Consider the following 20,591-nt stretch of genomic DNA (forward strand, 5'->3'; position numbering starts at 1 on the left):
ACATTAAGTCACAGATGGTAACGGGACAGAGGTTGACTATGTGAGAGGGTGGGATTTCACTTATCTGTGACTGGGTGAAAGGCTTTTTTCTCCTTTTCAGATGGGCTGGATGTAAAACTCTGTGCCAAATTACAGCTTTGCTGTGTCAAAGGTTGGAGCTTGCATGACGCTCTCTCAAACACTGGAATGGTCTCCTTTATCAGGAAAATGACACATTATGCAAGGACACACCGTGACCCCGTACTGATCGCAGCACCTTTTTTTTTTTTAGCAGTTAAAGCATTTTAATTGATCCGGCGAATGTTGTTGGGAAATAACCCAGCTGAGAGAAACTATTTGGCCAAGTGACAAAAACGATACAGTTCTCTTTATTTTTTACTGTTTAGTTAAAAGGGCACAAAAGAATTTGACTATTAAATATTTAACCAACACAACATTTTAGATTAAAGCCAGTCAACACCATGTGTATGAAATGGAATAGTTTTACTGTACATGTTCAACAATATTCACAGATAAATACACATCTGCCAAGCTCATGATTATTTCTTCTCTCCAACTTTTGCCTGCGGGTCCTTGGCGACGCAGCGGGATTGAAAAGCACTCAGCATCTCACTGCTGGTCAAATTTGCTCCCTTCATCAGCAGCTTCTCTCCGTCTACTGCGGAAAAGAAGGACAAAAACACAATGAGATGACTCATAAGAACAACATGCTTAAGGAGTACAGAAAGGAAATGTTCAAAAGTTCACTCTGCACAAAAGTCGAGTAAGACACGCTGCGGCTCTGCTGACCTGTGGCAGACATCTCCAGCTTTGTAAAAGCCTGACTCACTGCGTGAGTGATGCTAATTGTATGAAATTCCAAGACTGGGTCATATGTTTCTGAGTGTATGAACTGCACATATGCACCATTTCCAGGACTTTATCCTATTTTTGAGTTTTTAGATATTTTTTTTTATCATCTTTGGCTCCCGTGACATATCTGGAATGGGCTTTTTAAAAACATAACCAGAAAAAGAGAAAATTAAAACAGGTTACGACTGTCTTGAGTCAAAGGTTAAAGTGAACGTCTTAGTTGCCTTATCATTGTTGTGCCTGGAGGTGATTGTAGTTATGATTTGGTGCTCCAGAGTGATGGATGCATCAGGGTAAGAAGACAGATGGATGAAGTGATGCCTAGTGTAAAACTCTGTGCGGGCGGCGTTATGATCAGGGATTACTTCAGCTGGTCAGGTTGACGTTAGGCAACAATTTCTGACCACAAACCGAGATCAGCTGACATCTCTGAAAAAACTGAATGGCCAAATTTTTCTATGAAAAAAAATCTTCCCTGACAGGGAAGATGCATAAGATGGAGCCACCAGGCTCAAACTGTGAGAGAGTGGTGGAGACAGTATGAATTGGACACCACCTTAACCCCACATTGAGAAAGACTTTATGCACAAATACAAGTTCTTGACAGAAAATGAACACACCTGTATAAAATGACATATTCTGTCTTAGCAGCAGGTTACAAAAGTCAGACAGCTACTTTTGTAGGCATTATTAACATTTCATAAGTGCTAGACGAGCCAGTTATGAAACTACACATCACTTCAGACAGCTGAGGGAACGACGGCAACGATCTCATCCAAAATAACTCCACCCATGAGAACACTCCCATGAAGTCTTGAATTGTAATGATATGAGCATGTAACTGGACCTCATACTGACAGCTCAACAACCGTCTCCAGATTGATCTCCTTAAGTTCTCGTGAAATAACAAGTTAGCAGGCCTCCCCACCTATAAAACTACATAAATCACATTTTATTCCTCTTCAACAAGTGAAAATAGTGGACTGTGTATAAAAATACCTGTAATTTCTACAGAGTTAATGCAATCATTTTGTTAAACCCCTCGAGTGACATCTTGATTGTTTAATTTAAAATCCACTGTGGTGGAGTACTAAGATAAAACTAGAGAAAAAAAAACAACTCATGGACCAAACTCTGCCTCCCCCACTCATTCTAATGTGCTCACGTCATACTTACCATAAGTGATATCCACTACGGGCTCAGACTTGTCATGTTTCACCACTGGTATCACCTCACAGTTCATGTTGGTAGCTCTGGCCTTCTCTGAACCCACTAAGGTCAGAAACTCCCTGTGGGACAGGAAAAAGAAAAGCTTTTTTAGATTTACCTTATAACGCATTAAAGTGACTAAGTACATTTCTTATCCGGTTGTTCAGTGATGACGCGACGAATCCTACTTCCGGGTCTAAAGTAGTCTGCGTTTAATATGGCTTTTGTGTTGTTAACATGTTTAATGTTTTGTATTTTCTCTTATTTGATCTCAAAAAGCTCCTAAAACAGTCAGTGATCACTGTTGACCTCCCTTGGCTTTTATTACCGCTAATCATTTATTTAAGCTCAGTTTTTAAAACCTTACGATGTAACTACAGCCCAGCCCATGCAGCAGTATATGAATGACTAACCTCGTATTGTGGATGGATTATCTCAGTTGTTCTCCTGGCTGAAGTTTGGTCCTTTTACAGCATCCTGCCATGCGATTACATTTGTTCCTGACCACCGAGAACACTCACGGTAACTTTTATCGAGTGGAAAAACAGTTAGCTTGTTTATATTATGATAACATAGCTGTGTCGCTAGCGGTCACGTAGCACATCATTATATACCAGCTAGCCCAACTTCAGTAACCCTACAAACGTCACTGCTGTTTAGTTTTCTGTCTTCATTTATGCTGGAAGTGATAACAGAGCTGTACGTTTTAATTTGTTTCCAAAACCCCGCAGTCAGGACATGCTATATTGTATTTAGATAGAAGCTAGCGAGCTAACTCCCTGCTAACTTCTAACTCCGTTAGATGTCATAAATTCCGTTTTCATGGATGCCTGGATGTTAAACTCAATTGTTACACCTGGTAGAGCAGAACGCTGATCATTTTATTAAAGATGAAAGACTTTAGACAGTTTTTCAACTCTCAGTAATGCCACAGTGATCGTTTGATATATGGACCTGCAGTTTAGACCCAGACACGGCTAGTGACGTCAGACTGAACAACCCTCGAGATGCTGTAGTAGATGTGAGTATTTCCACAGTGGGGACATCGAGTATGACACACTTAGCTCCATTGCACTGATTTTACAGCAGTAATCACTAGTTACTCTACAGATTCAAAGTAAAGTTGACACCAAACCGGCAATCTGCTTTGAAGTTAGACGAAATAGGCTTGAAATCTACACATTAAAATAGTGTTTAAACATCAGTAATATAGATTTCCCTTTAGCTTTGACATTTTGTGTATTTTCTCAAAATATTTGTGAACCGTTGATTTAGGCAGTAATGTACACTCTAAGGCCACTTTAATAGTTACACCTCTTCAAATGCTTGTTAACACAAGTATCTAAACTGGGTGTGTAGACAAGTGGTCAAGACGGCCTGATGAAGTTCAAACCAAGCATCAACCGAGTGACTTTGAGCATGGCATGGTTATTGGTGCCAGACAAGCTGGTCTGAGTACTTCGCAAACTGCTGATCTGCTGGGAATTTCCCGCACAACCATCTCTGGGAGAAAATATCCAGCCGCAGTCATCTGGGTTAAAATGCCTTTTTGAGGTCATAGATCAGAATAGAATGGTAACACTGCTTCAAGCTAACAGGTAGTCAAGAGTAAATGAAACAACCACTCATTACCACCATGCAGATGCAGAAGAGCATGTCTGAACACAGTGTGTCAAAGCTTGAAGTCGGTGGGACTTTGGCAGCAGAAGACCGCTCTGGGATTCAAGTTAGCTAACAACAGGAAACTGAGGCTAATATTCACACAGCAGGTTGGGAAAACATTGCATGCTCTGAATTTCTCAATTTCTGCAGTGACATTTGCACAGTATAAACACAGAGAAACATAAAAACACACGGAAACGTGGAAAATCACTACCCAATAATAAAGTGGCCGGTGTATAATGACCGTATAATGTCATGTGCAATCTAGATAACAAAACAAACGTAAGTGCTGAGATTACTTCAAGCAAAACTTACTTTTAAACCTTCCATTAAAAGAGTTTAGACGAGACTTCGTGCAGCATGTCATATAGTGTTGCTATGAATTTACGGAGGGTTTCTTCAACTAACATTAACCAAATGTTGAATGTTTTAAGGGTGTCTTTACTAAGCATGAAAGCCAGCATAACCACAGTCTATTCCGACAAGCATCAACGAGCTATACGCTACATAAAACATGAAATGACGTTGCGGTTGGCGGCTGCTGGCTGTCGCCAACAGCCTTATTGTCAAATTACGACCGTTACCCGCCTTTCAGGCACACTGAACGGCTCTCCGACACAACAGCAGCGTCAAACGCGCCTTTCTTACCGTGTGGACCGGACATTGGACTCGAACGGACAAAACTGAACGGTTATTTTCTTCACAGCCTTCAATACCACGGTCGCTTTGCTGGGAGCCGCCATGTTTTCGATTTAATGACCTCTAACCTCGCCAGAATGGGGTTTCTCACATGGGCCACGAGAGGGCGCCACAGGATTAAGGATTCCAGTAGCTGCCTCACTAACAGGTCCATACAAAGGTAATTATTATTCAACACGACATGGAGCTGTTACTTTATAAAGAATGGGAGGTGATCATGATTTTTTTTAGCTTCATAGTTATTAAAGCAGGTGTTTTCCTATCTTTGCAGTCTTCTGCTACAGATCAAAAAATCATTCATAAGATCATTTATAAGCAAAGCAGGGACACACCAACAAATGTTTTCCCCTCTAGGATATTATGCATTAACTTGTGACATTAACTTGTAACATTGTCTACTTAGTTAGGCACTGTCTGTTTAATATCAGCATTTCCTGTGACTTGACAGAGTAAATTATTGGTGTAATATTGCTGTAGTACTCCCAGTGATAGCTTCACCAGTGGAAGCAGTTCACTGATAACAACACAAGTTGCGACACGGCTTTTATACAAAAAAGTGACTGTTATGTAAACACCAACATCCCCAATCAAAGTGACAAATTCAGAGGAAAAGTGACTGGGGCACCTTCAGGCGTGCAATCATCAGGACGTTGGAGAAGGGGGTCTGTGAGGAAATAATTCAATAAAGGAGGTGCTACTGTTCAAATAGACAATCTAACACTTTTTTTTTTGGCACATTTTGGGCGTGACCCCTTTAATACTTCTCAAGAGTGATACTTAAAAATATTTTTGGGGTTCAGATACATTCCTCTCATTGAACAGTTTGTTTTCCTGTGACTTAAAAAAGAAGAAGAAGAAACCTTGCACATACTAATTACCTCATCTAAACTTTATCAAGGCCTTTCTTGACCTCTGCTCGCTGCAGCCGGTTATTTATAGACACCCCTGGTGTCAGGGCCTGAGCAGAACAAATGTGTTGTTCTCAGATCAGTACGCCAGAGTGTGTGCTGTTTATCCCAGCTCTAACACGCCTCAAGTCTCTTTCCTGTGAGCGACAGCCTGACCCAGCCTGTGACAGTCAGCAGAGGCACGAGGGCTCTAAATTTAAACATTAAGGCTACCGAGAGGCCGAAGCATTTCCTATACACCTCCCACCACACACGCGCGCACCCATGCACACACTCACACACAATAAGTATTTGTCGGAGGCTTACTGTAAGAAAGTTGGGGAGAGGGCGGTCAGAAACAATAAATGCTCCAGGGGATGTTGACCTCAGAAAGAAAAGGGTATTGTCTTGATGTTGGAGTTCATCTATGAAGGCCTCAGCCTAAACACAATATGAACTTATGAGATGGTCCCCCTGGGAAGCTGTGGTGTTTAACATGAGCTGCCATGTTCTTCTTTGCCACAAGGCTCCATCATTGCTGTTTCTGCAACATGTCGAAAGAAATTCATGCTCTGGTGCCAAAACCCTGTTTTGAATTGTTGTTTCCTCCTTGAGAATGACACCCAAGTTAGGTATGAGTGTAAACCAAAGAGGCTGTAGTATGAAAGAATGAATCAGAAGTGACTGTAACAGCCTCCAAATGAATGGCTGATGGGTAATAGAGATGAATTCACTTCTGAGGAAAGGTGGAGGATTGTGGCAAAGGGCCCCACCACTGAGAGGAATCACAAGGGCGTATCTGTAACACAGAATCATCGTACTGCTGACAAAATGGAAAGAAATCAAACACACTGAGTGCTCTTACTCATTAGTGAGTGCTCCCTGTTTCAATGCCTCTCTGTAAACCTATTAAATATAAATTAAGCACAAAAACTCATAAATCAGTAAATAACAAAAAACGATTCCTGCTGAGTTCCTTCCAGCAAACTGTGCAAAGTACAAAGCTACAAGTATGAGAGAGTATTGCACTACAGCCTGGAACTGTTACACTGTTCAGTGCATTGCATGTAATGGTCTGGATTGAACTAATTATGGTAATTAGTTATAATGTTTTAGGCATCGTAAAAAATAAATGATACCTAATTTGTGGGTTTTCTTCACCGTGAGAGAGATTTAATAAACCTCACACACAGTTACTTCACTTCTGAACACTCAAAAATGTCCACATAGCAGCCAGGTAAAGGATCCAAATTGACTACACATCCCATAATCCCTCTTAAAGCTTATATTTGAATTAAATGAACAGGGTTCAGTGCCCTGCAGAAGAAGTGACTCTGCTGCACATCTTCGCAAGCTACTGGGAGACGGTCAAGGCCACTCATAGGAATGGCCGACTACATTTCCCGTGAAGCCCTGCGGGGGCAGCTCTCTGGCACTCCTCCTCCGCCGCCTCCTCCTCACAGCAGCGTCCTGGCTGGCTGGAACGGCGAAGCAGACTGAAGTGAGCGTCCTGAAATGCGCGCAGGCTGAAGGACGAGCCGCATCGCTCCGTGTGCGGACACCGATCACTCTCACACCGGCTTCATGCAGCGCGTGGACGGCGTGGACAGAGGTTAAGAGCTCAGCGGGAAAAGCCAGGCGCACTTTTCTATTCAGAGCGGCCGCTGAATGCTGGGTTTTTTAGACTGTCTTCTCAGCTCCGGTGAGTGCATCTTCACATCTGTGTGTAGAAGTTGTGTTTTTATTCGTTGTTGTTGTTTTTTTAATATGTAGTCGGTATATCCAGTGTTATGCCTCTCTTTGTGAGTGACTGTCTGTGTGTGGACGGCTGCATTGGGAAACTTCACGCACAGGCTGAGTGTACTGAGAGTTGTCACTGCGGCAGGCAGAGAGGCAGCCTCGGTGTTCGCAGTGAAACCAAATTTAAGAAGCGGTGACAGTCACGCTGAGACAAGGACTTGTTGCCCTCCGCTGAGCGTTTCGTCTTTCCTACTGATTTACATGAGTGGCGAGCTGTCTGTGTCTTAAATCTCGTTTTTTCCCCTGCACACTTTGTGTACGGTTTAGGGCTGCTGCAGTACATCGAGCTTTAAAATGAAAAACAGTGCATGCGCTTTAAAGGATGCAACCTCCCGCATAACATCTATTGCTTAAGTTTTGCACGAGCTCATAGCTTATGATGTTTTTAGGAAATTCCTGGTGATTCTTTTAAGGATCACGAGATCATTATATGTTTTTTTAAAGATGCATATTAACTTTACCATACACACGGATATGGTCATGTGCGTGGATGTTGAGCTCTGTGGATCTCCCCCCCCCCCCCGTCCTCATTGACACTAACAAGTATGGGCCGTCTTTCCTCCCTCTTCATAGCTCCAAGCAGCCATGCATGCCCTACTGCATGCACATGCATATACAGCAAGTTGCAGATGAACCTCAGACAGCTTTCCCTCCCTGTAATCGTGAATACGAATTTTCCCTCGGCTCACCTGCCGGATAAATAAACACCCCCCTTTTCACTCTCTGTCACTTCTCCCAGATTTGCCCCCCAAGTCTCCCCCTCTCCTGCACACGTTGGCACACACACTCACACAGGCAAACAGAGCCAAATGCCACCCAAAAAAACACCCCCATCCTCCCTCCGTCTGTGCTCAGTTGAATACGATATGTTGGCAGACCATTCACCCTGCAGCGGTCTGGCTTTTCACAGAAGTTGACATTCACTTCACTTCAGCAAACACAGTTTGTGCTTTGTTTCAGCTTCTCTCTGAGTTCCGCCTGTCACGTGCTAAACATTAACAAATTTGTTTTTTTGTGTTTTTGGTTTTTTTGTCCTCCTTTTCCTCTTTCCTGTGACATCACTTGATAAGAGCCCTATGGATGAATTCCCACCTCTGTGACAAAACTGATCCTTAATTTGTTTATTTGTTTTCCATACAGCAACAATTTAGTATTTATTTATTTATTGTCAATGACTGCCATTCAGGCCTTTAAGCCTTTATGGGAATCAGAGGATTGGGAACGATGCTTTAAAAACGTTGAAATGCTCAGCCTGATGAGGTACGATCATGTAATATTATGTTTATAGAAAGTAGCTGGCGGGCGTTTGCAGCTTATAACATGCACATGTCAGACGGGTCAGAGCGGGATGTCTGCGTATGATTAAATCTCTGTCACTGTAAAAGCAACTGTGTTGGGCGAATGGGAGGGCAAGCTGAATGCTTTGTGACACTTTTAACTCTAGAGTATTCATAGCCTTGCTGCTAATGCTGGAATTTGAATGGAGATGAGGGGCTGGGTATGTGCAGCTGTTGTATGGAAGAAGGGAAATGAGTGAGTGTTCCCGAAAGAGTTGCAAGGTTTGGAAATTTTTCGGCCTGGTGCTTTTACTCTATAACGCAAGAATCCAACAGGTTTCCACACAAGTTCTTTGTCATTTTTAAGCAATTTTGAACCTTTTATTGCTTCTTTTTCTTACTGGTTGGCTCAGCAACATCGCAATAGTCAACTACACTGTGCTTTGTCACCTCCTAGCTCACAAGTTAGTCTAGTGGTTTGGATACAGGCTTATAAATGATACCTGTTAAGCAGGTGCTTCCAGGAAATAGAAATAAATGCACGGTAAAACTGTGACTTCAAGTTGTAACACATGTTAGTAAAATGACTTTGTAGAAAGTCATTTGCATCAGAAAATGGTTCTGTATTCTAGAGGGGTGGAGGCTGAGCAGCTGCAGGCGGGTCGGCGCTCATTAAAACTGGCCATAATGTGTATGGTCTGATAGAGAGCCCAGTGATGCTGCTGCTGCCCCGGGCCTGAAGGTCCTCCTGCTGAAAGGATAAAGCATAATCACTCTCTGTCTGATTGCTGCGCGACTATTGTTTCATCATAGGCTGTCAAGATGTCGTTTAGCAGACTACACACATTTCACAGTCAGTTAGGCTTTAACAAGCAAGGACATCAGCCCCATCATTGGTAGGCAAACAGTGGAGCGTTTGGATGTGCACCTCAGATTTTACAATTACCCTGCATTTGCCCTGAGGGGAAAAAAATATGCAGGCTTGAGTCTGGAGGAAGTGCGTGTTGCTGTGTGCGAGTGTTTTTGTTTAATGTCAAGCTTGCTTTGAATTGAGTAGTTTCTGCTCTTATGAAAATGGAAAATGCTATTATGTGGTGTTGTTGCAAAGAGCATTTCTTTCCATCATTGATCTGGAACGGAGAAATGGAAGAGCTAAATGTAATTATTGTCCCTCTCCACGCAGTTTCTGCTGTACTGGTCTGCAGGAGATAAAAGCAACGTGAAAGATTAGAACAGCTGTGTCCACTTTTTAGCTGCCCACCCTCACAGCCATGTCAGAGGGACTTCGGAAATTTGTTTCAAACAACTCTGTCAGCTGTGGTTTAATATTAACATACTTTTCAATCCAGTGCTTTCAGCTACTTCTGTATCTATTAGCTATTACTGTCCGGCTGAACCTGTTTAACCACTACATGTAGCTAAAAAATGCATAGTTACAGTTAGCTAGCACTGCTAATCCACTGTTAGCTAATAATTTAACTGCTAGTCATACTTTTAGCTAAATAATTTGTAATTTATTTTATTTATAATTTTTGCTTGACACTGTTCTCTAACTGTTTATCCATCATCTTTGGCTAATCTTTACTCGCAACTTCAGTTGTTACCCAACAGATAAACCGCTAGCTGTATTTTATTACACATCTTACCCATATTTATTAATAATTTAGGTTGCTACATGAGTTTGCGGTACTTGGGCAACATCTCATTTCTCTTTTTTTTTTTGCGAGGAAAATGAAAAAAAGGTGCAGCAGAAACATAAGCAAACATACATGGAAATACATGGCAGAGAATCTACGGTTCTAACGAGCTTGAAAGTCAACATTTCGTATGACCGCCTTTATTCTTCAACGCAGCCTGAACTCTCCTAGACAAGCATTCTTGTAATTTCTTGAAATAGTCTTCAGGAGTGTCCAGTCTCCTTGAAGGACATTCAAATCCCACACTGCTGCAGCATTGTTGCAGATTCAAATAAAGGAAATAGAACAAATGATATTTTTGAATGCACTATTAGTAATAAAATGCTTTAAGTTAAATTTTTAAATTGGTTATTTCTTGTCTCTTATTGTCTCTAAGTGCAATAATCCTTTCTGTCATCGTTGTATTTTTACTCAGTTGTATATAGTATTTGTATTTGTATTCTATTTTTATCTTATTGTATATTTATTTTATTTTATTCTACTGTATATAGTATTTTATTTTATTCTATTCTGTACAGTTGTGTACTGTATTTATTCTTATTGTATTCTAATTTTTGCCTCATAACTTTTGCACTGTCCACTCCTGCTGTGACAAAACAAATTTCCCACGTGTGGGACTAATAAAGGTTATCTTATCTTATCTTATCTTATCTTATCTTATGTAGACACAACACTGCTTTATTCCTTGACTTAGGTGCCTTTTTATGTTTGAATGACTCATAGATCTCTGTTAAGTCACATAACAACCAAAACAAACACTATTACACACTATTAGCTAATAATTTCAACAGTTATCCGTAGTTTTATTGAGCTATTGCAAGTATTTGTTGAATTTTGTTTGTAAAACCTTTGACTGTCAGCTGTGTAGACATCACAACATCACAGAAGTGGCTTTTATTTGAACTCCACATGTTCAACATGTGAATATTTTCACACGAATAGAAAAACAGAACTTGCCATGTCGCAGGTTGGTTGTTTTGGGGTTTTTTTTCTTCCATTTCTCAGCCAAAAGTTAGCTACAGCTACAGAAGGTGTGGCTTTTTAGAAATTTTTCTTGAGTTTTTCTTTGAGGAAGAGGAAACGCACACAAGAGCCGCTCATGTGGTCAACACATTCTGGTTGAGGGAAGCCGCTGTGGCCTGAGAACGTACTAGCAAAAACTGTCAAGTACACGCCCATGTCCGGAGCTTGGTGGGCAGATCTGATATAATTAGGTTTCCATTCCACCTTTTCTGGAACTGTGTGCCTTTGATTCAGTGCTGCACGCATCTCACACCTTAATCTGTAATTTGACTATGTGAGGCCTGTCATTTCTCAAATGAAGAGAGGTGTTCATGGAGAAAAGACCATTGCCGTTGTGGTTGTTCACCCTGGTCAAATTAGTCGCTGAAAATGTATCGGGTCCACTCCTTGTAAAGATTAGGAGGCTCATGGTGAGAAATGGGACAGATCCGGACAGAGAATGAAGATAGAATCGAGAAACTGGAGGGAAAAAAACCTATTAGACGGAGACTTTGACAGATGAGGTGAATAAAAAACGAGAGAGCAATTCTAATAATAAAAAGAGGATATTGATCTACGGTGCGTGAGTCTGGTTATCACTCATGCTCCTCTACGTCTCCTAAACACTGCTGACCCTTGCAAGAATTGAATTTGTTTCCTACAATGTCAAGGGGACTTGCTGAGCATATTTTTTGTTATAAAGAAACACAAGTACACAGTTTCCAAGACAGTCTATGGATGTTTAGCAGGTGTTGCTCAGAAATTCTCACCACCAAACCACGTACCTAAAGAAAGCAGACAGGTGTTAAAATTTAAAAGTCTTGTTTCACATCTCAGTAAGACCAGGAAATGCTTGTAGCGAGACATTTAAAGCAGGGAAAGCACCGAATGTTCTGGTAATCTAAAATGTTGAACCATGATGAGCGCCATCACCTGGGGTTAGAAAAACCTGCAGATTTGGACCAATTTATCACCCATTAAGACTAGCTGGTAGATGTTTGCCAGCCTCATCTGTATTAACTGTGACTGCAGAATAGAATATAGTGGCGTGGCTTAGAAAACTTGTTGCATTTCTTCCATCACCTTGTATGTTTCTGTGAAAGTGAGTTCTAGAAAGAAGCAAAATATTTGGAGATACGTAGCCTCTGAGCTCATTAGGTAAGCATACCAAACGTAGGTGTGTGTGTGTGTATGTGTGTGTTTGCAACCTAGTATGTCACTCATTGCTGGAGCTAGACTTGTTTGTCCTGACATACAGTATTTGGAATCCAGCCTGATCATGCCCAGAGATACTCACTCTAAGCAGCCAAATCACAGCGGGAACACTCACTCTCGACTCACAACAGACATACAGAACATGAATGTGTTCAAGTGCACACACATGTATGAACCCGTTTACAGTACACGGGTACACATGCAGAATTTGGATATACTCCCTCCTATGTTTCACACACACTTGACAATGCACCGGTTTCCACTTAGACACATACTATTTATCTCTTTCATGCGCAAAGAAACACATGCTGCTATCAAATCACACTGGCCCTCAGCAATTTTCTCAAAGATAACAGGGCGCTTCAGCTTGCGCTAGACTATTCTGCTGCTCTGTGTTTGTGTTGTGCACCAAGTCTCTTTCCTGTAGTGCGAGAATGAAAAGGCTTTAAAAAACAACCCACTAAACCTAACTCACCTCTGGGCTACAGAAGACAGAGAGTGTTGTGTGTTAATGGCAAGTAAACACTGTGGATGCAATTAATTGAGATTGCCTAAGAGGAAAGTCTAATGGGAAATCAGAGTCCCACTTCTCAAGAATTGTGGGTAGCGCATTGTTATGCATTCGCCCCCTGTTGTTAGAGTGTGAATTTGACAAGACTGGTTCTCTGTGGTTGGTGTGTGTGTGTGTGTGTGCTGTGTTTTGTGACAGGTTCAGATGTATTGAAGAGAGGTCTTCCAATTTAACTCCAGCCTAAAAACGTACAATTAGAACAGTGGACGTTCGATCAGAGTTTCAAATAATCTCCTGGTTTGTTCACCTTTAAAACCAAATAAAGTTTTGTATGCCTACAAATCTGTCTCCATGACAGCCTTGCTACCTCATAAAAAATCCACAGCAGGCAGACCTTGAGTTGGTCAGGTTGGTGTCACAACTTTAAAACTGAAGAACTCCTCTCCTGCAGTTTTATTCCAGTATGAGTAGATGCCATGTTTCCATCTTTTGAGGCCTCATGCATTTTTCAACCTCACGGAGCGATGCAAGCGACGGGCAGGGGACGGGCGGCAGCGTCCTTTAAGTAATAACAGCAGCGGGATCTGTGGGGAAGTGCGGCTGTGTTTTTGATCACCACTCCAACTCGTAACACCTTCGAGTGTTATGTATGCGTGAACTGTAAACAAGTGGCAACAAATGATTACCAGCATGCTGAGTGTGAAGGGCTGAGGTGAGAGGAGGTGACGGACAGCAGAGATGGGTGAGTGAACGCAGCGCGTGTACCTACTTGGTGTAAAGAGCTGCTGATGCGGCGGGTGTAGACGTGTACGCACACAGTCACACACTGCAGGGCTGGGACGCTATAATGTCGCTCGAAGGGAGCCGCCTCATCTCACGCTCCGCTGGCTGAGGCACTCCAGGGAGGGCGCACACACACACACACACACGTACATGACTTGTATACAAAGGCCTGCATGCACACTCCTACACGCACATACAGAGTCTTATCTATATTCTGTACAGCCTTTTTCATTTTTGCCTTTGTGAGAACAAAATCGTTATATTTTGCAAAGTAATTTTCTGCTTTGTTTCTGCCGTTGTTAAGGAAGAAACACGAAACAACTCGAGCTGATTTAATTTGTGTGAAATTTGAGTCAAGGGTAAGTTCACACCAAATGTGGAAATCAGTAAAAACTTCATATTACCCACAATATTTTTTTCACAGACCATCTTCAAACTTTACAACAGTATACTATACCTGGGGGGAGTACTTAAGTTGACTAAGCATTTTACCTTGACCTTGATCGTTAGCGCCCAAGGTCAAAGATGACCTTGAAAAACAAAATATGAAGAAACTATATCGAGTAATATATCATATGAAAGGGCACGGAGAGGGCTGTACAAGACACTGTTTTTGTAATATGAAGCCCTATGAGGTTACAGGGACACAATAGCAGGCTAACATTGTAATATGTGGTTATAAAAACACCATCAAAATCCAAAGTTTTAGTAAAGCCCTTGGTCTTCAGACAGACCTGCAGTGCTGAGTGCTCTTGTTTTTGCCGTGTTGCCTTAATTTGATAGAGATTGTGGAGACAGACAGGAAAACGGAGAAAAACAAGGACCACAGGTGGGATTCAAACCCATGCTAAGTGCTTTATTAGCTACTTTAGCTTCACTGCACTTACAAGACAGGTGCAAGCGTTAAACATACTGAAATATTTGTCATTTTCTTATTCATCATTTGTCATTTTCTTACCACAAATGGAGTACAACTGGATAACGTGGCACTCCCCCTGCATTGGCCTAAAACCATGCTAGCTGCTGGTTTGTGTGGTCCATTGTTCAACGTCAGGTTTTCGTGGAGAGCTAAAATATCTGTTCACGGCTACTTTACAGCTGGAGCTGAATGAAGCTTATTGGAGATTAAATGAAAAGATAAACCACAAAGAGATGATTATCTGCTGGTTCTCTGATGTCTCCCAGTGTGTTCACAAGTAAAGCTACAAGGTGCACACATGCAGGTGATGTTGTGATGAGGTTTTGTGCTCCACAGGGTGGTTGTTTGCTTCATTTATGTGCAGTCAGGTGACGGATGGGATGGGCAGTGGATTGGTTTTCATCCATCAGCAAAGCCTTCGGGCCATTTTTACGCTTTCTTATTCTTCTCTGTCTGTCTGCCGTTCCCCTGCTCACATCCCTTCTCTTTGTTTCTTTGGCTATGTGCACTACTTTTTCCATCTTTTCTCCAGTCTACTTTTTTTTCTTCTTTCTCCGTCGTCATCTTTTTTTTTTTTGCATACCACTCTTCTTCCTCTTCTCCATATCTCACTCAATCCTATTTTTCTTCAGTTTGCCTGCTTTAAATTCCTCTGTATTTATCGTCTATCCCTTTTGCCTCCCTTTGACGACTTATTTTTCTTTCTTGGCTTCACGCTCGCACACGCACACACACTTACATTGACGGTCTGTTCTGCTTACAATTAAAGCGTACCTCCCTCTTCCATTTTCCCAAGCAGGCTCATAATAGGAAATGCCCTTGTTATCTCGTCGCGTACCAGCGTTATTAATATAAGCCGCAGACAAACAAGGTGTGGGTACGTGCTCTGCTATGCTCCAGGCTGATATTTCATGGTCAAACCTCTCCAACGGTTTTGTGCTCATCAGCGTGGTAATGGGGCACAGAAAGGTGCCGGACAGATAAGCAAGAAAGGAAAAGGGAGAAATGTGGGAAATGAAGTGAAGTGTGGAGCTCTCCAGGGCGAAATAATAATTCTTGAGTGTGATGTGGAATTTTTGGGGGGTTGATTGGATGGAGACATAGCTGAGTGTGGAGGGAAAAGACTCGAGGGGGTGGGAGCTGGGGGGCAGACTCAAGTTCACAATGTATTAAATGGATGATTGCATGAGTTGGGCTGTATTTAGTTCCACTTTTATGGTTTTATGTGGTGTTATTCTTGTGCAAAAAAGAAGAATTATATTTTATTACAATCTTAACATGATGTGAGATTTCTATTATTTCTATTGTGTACTTGCTTTTTGAATAAGGGCCAGTCTCCGCTCCACAATTCAAGTCAACCAGTGGTGATGGAGATCTTGAAGGGTGACTACATTTCATATTTTGTTTTATTTTATTAAATTAAAAAAAATCCTTCCAACAAAATCTCAGAAAACCCCGTCAAACACACACACCTGCCTTCCTACTCGATGTCCCACATCAACTGTCTGTGAATTGGTTCAGCTTTGAGGGTCTAGATCCTTCCAGAAATCTGTAACACCACACACTGAATTTTGATATTTCACAACCTGAATACTTGAATCAATGGAACAGCCTCACAGTTAGAGGAAAGTTCATCCACTGGGCTAGAAGATTGACTCCAGGCAGCCGGTGCTCATCAACTGTCCAATTTGTTCTCTTTTAAACTAAAACTAAACTTTTTATTATGAGGCACAAAAAAAAAGCCCTAAAACCTCAACATGTTTGTTGCCAAACACTTAGCAAATGTGTTCCCTTGTTTAGTGTCTGTTTACTTTGTTGCTAACAGTAGGTTCACACGGTTTATTTAAAAAGCTGTACCATCCACCCATCTGTCGTAACTGTCTGTCTTCCATTCCTCTTTTGTTGACTTGTTGCCAACTCAGCTAAAAAGCTGCTTTCTGTTCCTTTGAGAGTCAGCACGGCGAGTTGGATTTCAAATAAATCACTTTTTCCTCTTTTCAAATGCACGTGTGAAAATGCTTCATTTACAAGCAGGCTGAATATTGAAACTGCAGCTAACTTCAGCCATTTATGTCTGTGACAGAAATTCTGTGGCATGTAAAACACATTAGATCAGGGATCAAATGACGAGCATAAAACAACAGCGATTAGAGGGCACGTCTTGCAATCTTATTGATCTTTCGTTCATCAGAGAAACAGCCAATATTTGTGAGACAATGTCTGTTTGATCACTGCGTTTCGCTCACCGCCCAAGCAGTAGCAATAAGCAATAAAGGAAGTGATCAGTTCTGACTTCTGTCTTGGCTCAGAGTGTGTAATTGTTTGAGGCTATCATCTGCTACAGAGGATATGAGCAACTATGCATTTTTCTCTTTCAGACTGATTGCAAATGACTGTCTGTCAGCAGGGACTGTATTTGTTAATGGACTTCAGGGCATTATGTCCTCAGAGAGCGTGGGGTGTGTGTATGTGGGGGGATGATAAAGAGCAAGGCAAATATTGTTTGTGTGGTTTGGATTGAGTGCAACAGTGTGCAACGTGAGAATTGCTAGAAGGTTTGAAAAGGATGCAATTAAAGCCATTAGTTATTTTTCCCTCCAATGTTTTCTCTTGAAGAAATTGCTTATTGATATTAAGACATCCAGGGAATTTACTCTCTGTCTCCTTCTGCTTTTTCCACTCCATCCTCCTCCTCCTTCTCTAACCCTTCTCGTGTCCGTGATGAGCTCTTTGAATAGGCTCCCTGTTTGCCTCTGCTGGCTCCTGGCAAATATGCTTCTGTGTCCAGGATGAGACAATGGCAATGATAAGACATAAAGGAAAGAAGAAAGAAGAGAAAGATGCAGAGAGACAGAGTGACACAGACAGAGAATTAGTGCTGAATGAATGAGTAAATAGAACTGGAGGAAAGATGTTGGAGCCAAGTGGAGGGACAAAGAGCTGATTGTCGCAGTAAACTGAGGGGCCTTTCAGTTCCTGGACAGTTGGTCCCTGATGTTTGTCTTAGATTCTCTGAGGAGAAGTTACAGGATTCAGCAGGTCCACTCGGTTGGTAGTTTAATTCTATGGTACTTGTTAAGAAAAAGTAACTTTTGATATGTTTTTTTTTTTATTATTACAAAATGTCTCAGATGTGAGTGCCATCACAAGTCTGTGAGTTCTTTCCTGCTACTGATTCTATTACCATCACTTAATCCTGGTTTATTTTCATAACTCAGCGCTGTGGTTCTTATAAAGCGCTTTTCTACTCAACTTGAGCAGTCAAAGCAATTTATACAATACACTTCATTCACTTATTCACATGCAAGCACTTTACTTCTACTCTTAGGCGCTTTCTATCTAATATTAACACCCATTCATTTTCTAATAAGTGTATTGGATTTAGTATCTTTCATGCAGACTGGTGCAGCCAGGGTTTGAACCAACAACTTTCTGATTAGTAACTTACTGTAATTCAAGTTTTATTTGTGTACCGCTAAATCACCTCAATGTGCTTTATAATGCACGGTAATGACATTGCAATAATACAAAGATAACCCCAACAATCTGACGATCCCCTATGAGCAAGGACTTAGCGACAGTGGGAAGGAAAAACTTGCTTTTAACAGGAAGAAACCTCTGGTAGAAACAGGACAAAACACTGTGGAAGAGAGCCAGAGATCAATAAAAAATAATGTTTAAATGCAAAGTGGTGTGTAAAGACATGACCTGCACAACATTCTGAGAAGCTGTGATTTTTGATAATGACGATGATGATGATGCGCCACACGCTACACCTAAAAGCTCGCAGAAGGTATCTGCCCCTGCATGCCTGGACATGTCTGTGTTGCAAGCATCAGTTGCATGGCGCGGTGCAACATGAAACTATAGCGACGCAGATTCAATTCATCATGAACCTCATAGTAATGATATTATTTGAATGCATTAGTAAGAAAAAGAGCTAAAAATAGCCTCCATGGGAGAGCTTTCGCCCATCACTTTGGCTGTCATCTATCACTGATATCATCAACCATCATCACAACGCTTTATCAAAATTAATTTTTGTCTTTTTATTGGAAGATTTTGTGTGATTGGGTTAAACATCGTTAGGATTTTATAGAAGAATAGGAAACCTGTTTGATGTTGAAGTGTTATTTTGGTTGTGCGAATCAGCTGTTTGCACTGGAAATGTTTTCAATAATTTGAATAATAAGTCCTTCAGTTGTTAATAGTTCTAAGGTAACCTCGACCCAAATCGTTGTTATCTTGAAAACTTTTAAGCAAACTGTGTATTTCAATCACAAGACATGAAGCTGAGTATAAAACCAAAATCAGTGGTCATGTGCAACAACTTGACAGTTGACAGTTTGCTGATCATTTACTTGTGCAATTTTTTTTTCTTCTATAGATCAGTGACATTGCAAAGACAGCATGCTTGGCCTAGGGAGTAGCACTTAAAAAAAATCCCAGCAAAGCTTAAACGCTTGGGCTGCGTTGCAGAAGCAGCACTTTTTCTTCAGACAGTGGAAGTAGAAGTTTTGACAAGAGCAGGAAAAAGAAGGAGGGGAAGATGAAGGCAGTGTACCTTCTAGCTCCTGGTAAAGGAAGTGATCTGAGTGCCAGTGAGAGGCAAAGAGAGGAATAGATGTGGGATGTGAGCTTGAAAAAAGGCAAGGAGACCCACCACAGCAGGGTGCTCTGCTGAGCTGCGCTAAAGAGCAACATGAAAAAGGTTTTGAACTTGAGCCAGGCCCCTTAGCTATACAGATACTGAGGGACTGAGGAGAGGAGAAAAAAAAAGAGAGGAAATGATGGGAGGATAGGAAAGTTTAAGAAAAGGGAGGATTAGACAGGAGGGGTGAAGATGAAAAGAGTTGCAAGTACTGAAGAGGAAAGAGGAAAATGGGCGCGGAGAGGACGGCAAAGAGGCGAAAAAGATGAAACCTGGGTAGAGACGTAAAGGAAAGTGCTTTCCACAGTCTTCTTTCAACTTGATAGAGTACGGGATGAAGCTGTGGAATGAGAAGTAATTTCTAAAACAGAACAACAATTCTCCAGGGGACACCGTTCCTGTAAGAAAAAACGAAACCTACAACCACTCTTAAACAAAGGAGGGAATTCAAACATGAAGACTCCCTTTGGGATAACAGTGGAAATTTATTAGAGGGTGCAATTTAGGTGGAGCTTTGCGTATGACTCATTCAGAAATGAATTCAAGAGTGTTCGCTGATCCAGAGGAATTTAGGAATGAAAGACTATAGCTGGGGATAAGAGCCAGTGGCAACTCTCAGATGGGCCAAACGAGACAGATTTGCTAGACATAACAATTCTTAGAAATTTCTAGCACACTGATGAAAATGTTTTCAGTCTGACGTTGTCCTTCTGGAAAATTTTCCTAATCCTGAAGTGAGGCTCCAACCTTTTATAGCTTGTAGAGATTTAGTCAGTGTACAGAGGAGCTGGTGGTGAAAAACTGGTAGACAGAACAAAGCAAGTACCAGAACTGTACATGACCCGGTTGAACCTCAACTTTTGATCAGACTGGAATATAATAGGAGTTCAATCCCTCCATCCATCCATCCATCCATGTCCGTCCATCCAGGTTGTCAGGACAGCAGTCTAGGCAGAGAAATCCAGGAATACCACAGCGTTCCTGAGAGTTTTAGTGTCTCCAGTGTTTCCTGGGTCTGCTTTGAGGCCTTCTAGGCTTATGTAGATGCCTGAACCACATCAACTGGCTCCTTTTAGTGTGAAGGAGCTGCTGGTCTACTCACTTTGGCTTGATAAAACTTCTCAATCTGTTGTTAAGGGTGAGTCCAGCTACCCTGCAGAAGAAGCTCATTTTCACTGCTTGTATCTACCATCTCATTATTATTTGGTCACTATGCAGAGTTCGACCGGTCGATGGGTAATTTGTCTCTCTTCCCCACACCAGACTAGCACAGCGCTGGTACAGATACGAAACCTGTCACTTCTCTTCACTTGGGAAAATTCCTTTTCTGCTGAAAAAGGGGGCGTGCCGACTCTGGGTCAGAGACAGGTCTCTTTATGTGATCGATATTCCTTTTTGTACAACGTTACATCCTTTGGTTTATACTA

General features: G+C 41.6%; 2 protein-coding genes across 4 annotated transcripts in view; one reads left to right on the plus strand and one right to left on the minus strand.

Moving 5' to 3' along the window:
- Positions 1-466: 466 nt before the first annotated feature.
- Positions 467-4,534, minus strand: mrpl53 (mitochondrial ribosomal protein L53). The gene is made up of 3 exons (XM_026155480.1): positions 4,372-4,534; positions 2,029-2,141; positions 467-658 (listed from the first exon to the last, which is right to left on the minus strand). The coding sequence occupies exons 1-3, from the start codon at positions 4,464-4,466 to the stop codon at positions 540-542; spliced, it is 327 nt and encodes a 108-aa protein (XP_026011265.1). The 5' UTR covers positions 4,467-4,534; the 3' UTR covers positions 467-539.
- The window catches only part of pag1 (phosphoprotein membrane anchor with glycosphingolipid microdomains 1), a 61,296-nt gene continuing 45,229 nt past the window's right edge, over positions 4,525-20,591 (plus strand). For 2 of the 3 annotated variants that reach the window (XM_026155475.1, XM_026155479.1), the window contains exon 1: positions 6,761-7,011. The gene's annotated coding sequence lies outside the window, so the exon portion shown is untranslated. Of the gene's footprint in view, positions 4,583-6,760; positions 7,012-20,591 lie in introns of those variants that run through there. The other variant, XM_026155477.1, reaches the window with a different exon arrangement.

This window comes from Astatotilapia calliptera, chromosome 22, assembly GCF_900246225.1.
Source record: "Astatotilapia calliptera chromosome 22, fAstCal1.2, whole genome shotgun sequence".
NCBI lineage: Eukaryota > Metazoa > Chordata > Actinopteri > Cichliformes > Cichlidae > Astatotilapia > Astatotilapia calliptera.

Excerpts from the sequence above, each read along its gene's own strand:
- mrpl53 (XM_026155480.1), bottom strand. The coding sequence starts at position 4,466 with ATGGCGGCTCCCAGCAAAGCGACCGTGGTATTGAAGGCTGTGAAGAAA. Across the intron at positions 2,142-4,371 it reads TCCAATGTCCGGTCCACACG|GGAGTTTCTGACCTTAGTGG; the intron begins GTAAGAAAGGCG and ends CCTGTCCCACAG. Across the intron at positions 659-2,028 it reads CGTAGTGGATATCACTTATG|TAGACGGAGAGAAGCTGCTG; the intron begins GTAAGTATGACG and ends TCTTTTCCGCAG.